The sequence below is a fragment of the Pteropus vampyrus genome, unplaced genomic scaffold (assembly GCF_000151845.1).
Source record: "Pteropus vampyrus isolate Shadow unplaced genomic scaffold, Pvam_2.0 Scaffold145, whole genome shotgun sequence".
Lineage (NCBI taxonomy): Eukaryota > Metazoa > Chordata > Mammalia > Chiroptera > Pteropodidae > Pteropus > Pteropus vampyrus.
In genome coordinates this window covers 148,160-152,700 of record NW_011888926.1, presented here as the reverse complement: position 1 = coordinate 152,700, position 4,541 = coordinate 148,160, and the positions used below count along the sequence as shown (strand labels likewise).

The 4,541-nt window shown below is 41.6% G+C and overlaps 1 protein-coding gene across 1 annotated transcript in view; it reads right to left on the bottom strand.

The window, feature by feature from the left end:
- The window catches only part of EFCAB6 (EF-hand calcium binding domain 6), a 197,139-nt gene that overhangs the window by 104,038 nt on the left and 88,560 nt on the right, over positions 1-4,541 (bottom strand). The window contains exon 10 of the mRNA XM_023535895.1: positions 2,147-2,314. Within this exon, the coding sequence (XP_023391663.1) occupies positions 2,147-2,314 (168 nt within the window). The remainder of the gene's footprint in view (positions 1-2,146; positions 2,315-4,541) is intronic.

Below are 4,541 nucleotides of genomic sequence, written 5' to 3'. Positions count from 1 at the left end.
AATAACATTGAACTTGCACTTATTAGAAAACAAAGTACAATAAACGTGAAAAAAATCCATCGCCTAGAAATTAAATAATGCAAAGTCAAAGAATAGTGGGGTGGCGTTTTTTGCCTATCGGAATGACAAAAATGAAAAAGGAAGCAAATTGCCAGTGTCGACAAGGAATGATGTTAGCTGACTGGGTAATCTCCAGACTGGCGTGACGGCGGCCAGCTCTGGGGAACAGCTAGGAAACAGAGGCGGACCGAACACGCACTATTCACTGCATTCTCTTTTGTATTTTTCGCGTTTTGTACTTGATACATATGTTCTTCTTTAAAACAATTAAAATAATTTTTAAAATACATAGATATTCTTTGACCCCAAAATTCAATTTCTAGAAGTTTATGCTAAAGAAATAATCAGAGTGACGCATAAAAGCAGGCACCACAAGATTCGCTGTAGCAAAATTTATAAAAGGAAAAAAAAAACCACCTAGATTAGAACATCAGGGAAGAGTTACTCTGTATCTTTTAAAATTATATAGCAGAACTTTTATTAGGTGTTAAAAATATGTTAATAAATAACAATATAGACTAAAAAGGCATTAGCTTATACGATCTCATTTTGAAATAAAATAGATGATCTTATAGGAAAGCATGTATCCAACTCATCAAACTGTATGAAGTAAATACGTGGAGTCTTTTTGTATATTAATTATACCTCAATAAAGCTGCCAAAAAAAAAAGCATGTGTGTAGGTATAAGGTTTGGAAAACTACAACTATGTATGAGTGGGTATCAATTCCTCAATGTTAGGGTTAGTGATGGTTTTCATTTTCTTCTGTTTCCATATCTGTGTTTTCTCATTTTTCTAATTCATCCTTCTATGTCGATTGGTTCACTCACCGAACCGTTTTGTGAGTGTGCCTGGCACTGGGCTCTCGCCTGAGGTGCAGAACGGGCAGTGAAAACAGAAAGGCCTGTCTTCACGGAGGCTTGACCACGTGACCGCGATGGGTGCGTGAAGTTGATGACTGCACGGCGGGCTTACTCAGAGGTGTCGGGGAGGGCCCCTGGGCAGGCACATGGTGCAGGGAGGCCTGGTGGGCCAGAGCGGCAGGAAGGAAATGCTGGCACCTGCCGCAGTGGAGGAGGGGGTCTGGGGAGCTGACAGGATCTGACCACGTCAAGCCAAGACCACCCCACTCGCCACGTGGAGGGAGAGCGGATGGCCTACATGCCTATATTCCTGGCTATGTGCGGGGCTGCTGTGGAGGTCAGACGTAATGACTCCCAAATGCAGACACAGGATCTGCCCCACAGCCGCGTTCAGGAAAAGTGTCATTATCCATTTCTGTGTGTGACGGGGCTCTGGGACTTTTGAATTAAAGTTCAAGCAGGACCAAGTGACGTGGGTTGAAGAAGTGGTTATCACCTTGCACAGGTGGGCACTCAAGAAATCATGACATGCAAATGAAAAGCTAATTTGTAGCTCTTAAAAGAAGCCTGAAACATTCCAACAAGACCCTGTTAGTGCCTGTTGCAAGCATCATCTGAAGCTAATCTGATTTCTTAAAAGTTAGTAAAATTTGTAAATGCTATAGCTGTTAAAGTTATGGAAACATTGCTAATAAGGTTAGGGAGGCGTTGCTAATAATTTTAAAAGGCTCTGGACTAACGGCGATTTTTCAATCCAAAACTCTTGATTTTTCAGTCCAAAGACACGAACACTAAAAGCGAGAGTTAGTCGCTACAGGCAATGAGCAGTTCCTTTTTGAAAAAGGTGAACGAACGTAAACATTCTCCAGATCCTGATGAGCGCCAGAGGGGTGACCGTCACAAACGCGCCTCTCTGAGACTAGCAGTAAGAGGAGAGCCACTGAAGTGCCTTGAAAAGAAGTTACGTCCTCACACCATCCAGGGATGGGTCCTCAGAACGTCAGACAGCATCCTTCAACACGGTTCCGAAACTACGAGTTAAAATCAAGCACCTCCCAGCACATCACCCTTACTTAAAAAAGAAAATAAACTCAGCTGAAAAAAACGTGACGTCATTCATTCATTTAAACTGCGTTTTGCCAGCATCTCTTCTTTTACTAAGAATACTTCTCGGTTTCCTGCCATAAATAGAAATTCAAACATGAAGTTGTTATAAAACTTACTTTAGGGTTTTCCTCAAGCAGTTCAATAAACGTGCTGACATCGACCAACCCGGTGCACCCAGGGTCAAGGGCCTGCATTAGTTCTTTGAATTCTGAATCACTTATTTTTACAACCGTGCAATTTATAATATGTCGCAAGTCTTCCCTTGTTATCTGTCTCTTCGGTTCCTGAGCATGAGAGGGTATATAAGGGAATTTTTAAAAAAGAAAAAGGGAAGGAAAAAGCATTATATATATTTAGCATCATTGACTAAACAGTGAGCTTTGGCTAAATAGAATTACGATGGGAAAAAGAGAAGACCTCAATTGATAATCGTTCTATATAATCGTTATCTTGACACATGTGCCAAAAGCGGTGGGGCTGGGAGGATGGGGGATCCTAGAACTTCGCAAGTGTAGTTCCTATAATGTCCTCTGTCAGGACTTGGGCAGGAGACGGCTCCAAGGGAGGAAAGAGGCTGATTTTTCCAATAGAGGCCAACCCCCTTCTCCGGGATAGGCTACAAGCTGGCTGCCACGGATGGCTCAAATAATACCCCTGCCCCAGTCCCACCTGAGGGCTACGTGGCTCAGGCACATGGGACACAAAACTTCCCGGCAATTCAATTACCACTTGCCAATTTACTAAGGATATTAATTATGCTCGTTTTCACTACCACCAATTTCATCAATTACATAAATGGACAATTACTTAGCGAGAAAAGTTTCAGCCATGGCGCATAAAGAAAACATATTATGGGCAAGATACTGAGAGGCAAACTCCTTCCCCAAGAATAAAAAATTACCAATAAGTAAATTAAATATCAAAATTGAGAGGTACTGTTTACTAGAAAAACAGAAAAAAAAAAAAATTAAAAAGGAGCTCCACCTCAGAGAGAGGTATTGTGACAAGCGGTTTATGAAGCGAGAAAAGCAGTGTACGAATGTCAACTATTACTCTGGGGTCCAAAATCTGAAAAGGATGTAGGGTTCTCTGGTGGCAAGCGATAGTCATTCATGCTTACTTTGGGTTAGGGAGGGGCAATTTTTCAGTGTCTAAATAGAAATTGCTGATGACTAATTCTTTTGATTTTTTTCAACAGATTTATAGCATTGTGAAGCCATCACAGCCACCTAGTTCCGGAACATGGTCATCACCCCCAGGGAGACCTCAAGCCCATTCATTCACAGTCGCTCACACGTCCATCCCCGGCCTAAGGCAGCTCATCTATTTTCTGTCTCTCTAGATCTGCTTCTCTCTGGGTATTTCACAGAAGCAGAATCACATCAGATATATATGCATCGGTACGTATCTCGCATCCGGCTTCTATCACTTAGCATAACGCTTTTGAAGTTCATCCGCGACGTATCACAGATCGGTATTCTGTTCATTTTTACGTCTGTTGTGATTCCATTATGCGAATATGCCACCCTTTATCATATCACAGCTGATGGACATTTAGATTCGTTCCGATTTGGAAATTGATTATTGCTGTTGCTATGGACATTTGCACACAAGTCTTTGTGTGGACGTGTTTTCATTTCTCTTGGGGAGATACCTAGGAGTGAATCGCTAGGTGAATCTCTGTTTAAGTCTTAAAGAAACTGGCACGTCGTTTTCCGCAGTGGCTGCGCCACGTGACGTGTCCACCGGCACCGGGAGAGAGTTTCATCACATCCTCATCAGCACTTACTATCGTCCAAGTGGGTTGACTACGGCCATGTATAATCAAGTGTGAAGTGGCATCTCATTGTGGTTTTGATCTGCATTTCTCTAATGTCTAAAGATTTTGAGCATCTTTTCACGTGCTCGATGGCCATTCACGTACCTTCTTCGGTGAATCGCCTATTAAAATCTTTTGCCCATTTTCAGGTTGTCTTCTCATGGGGTTCCAGGAGTTCTTATATACTCTACATACAGACCTATAATTTACATACGTCGTCTCCTAGTCGGTGGCCTGTCTTTTCACTTTCTTAATGGTATCTTCTGAAGCACAAAAGTTTCTAACTTGATAAGTCCAATTTATTGATTTTTTTGTCTTTTATAGATCATGCCTTTAATGTCACATCTAAGAAATATTTGCCTAATACAAGGTGACAAAGATTCACGCATATGTCTTCTAAGAATAGTTTCAGCTCTTATGCTCAGGTCTAGGATGTATTTTTAGTTAATTTTTGTGCGTGGTGCAAGGTCGTTCATCTTTTTGAGTATGGATATCTAATTGTCTCAGTGCCATTTGTTGAAAAGCTGATCCTTTCCCCCACCAATTTTGTCAGAAACGAGTTGACCGTGGTATAAGGGTTTATTTCTGTACTCTCGGTTCCGTTCCACTGATTAATGTGTTTATCTTAATGCCAGTGCCACGCCACCTTTATTACTAAAGATTCATAATCTGAAAGCTAAGTTCTGTACCTT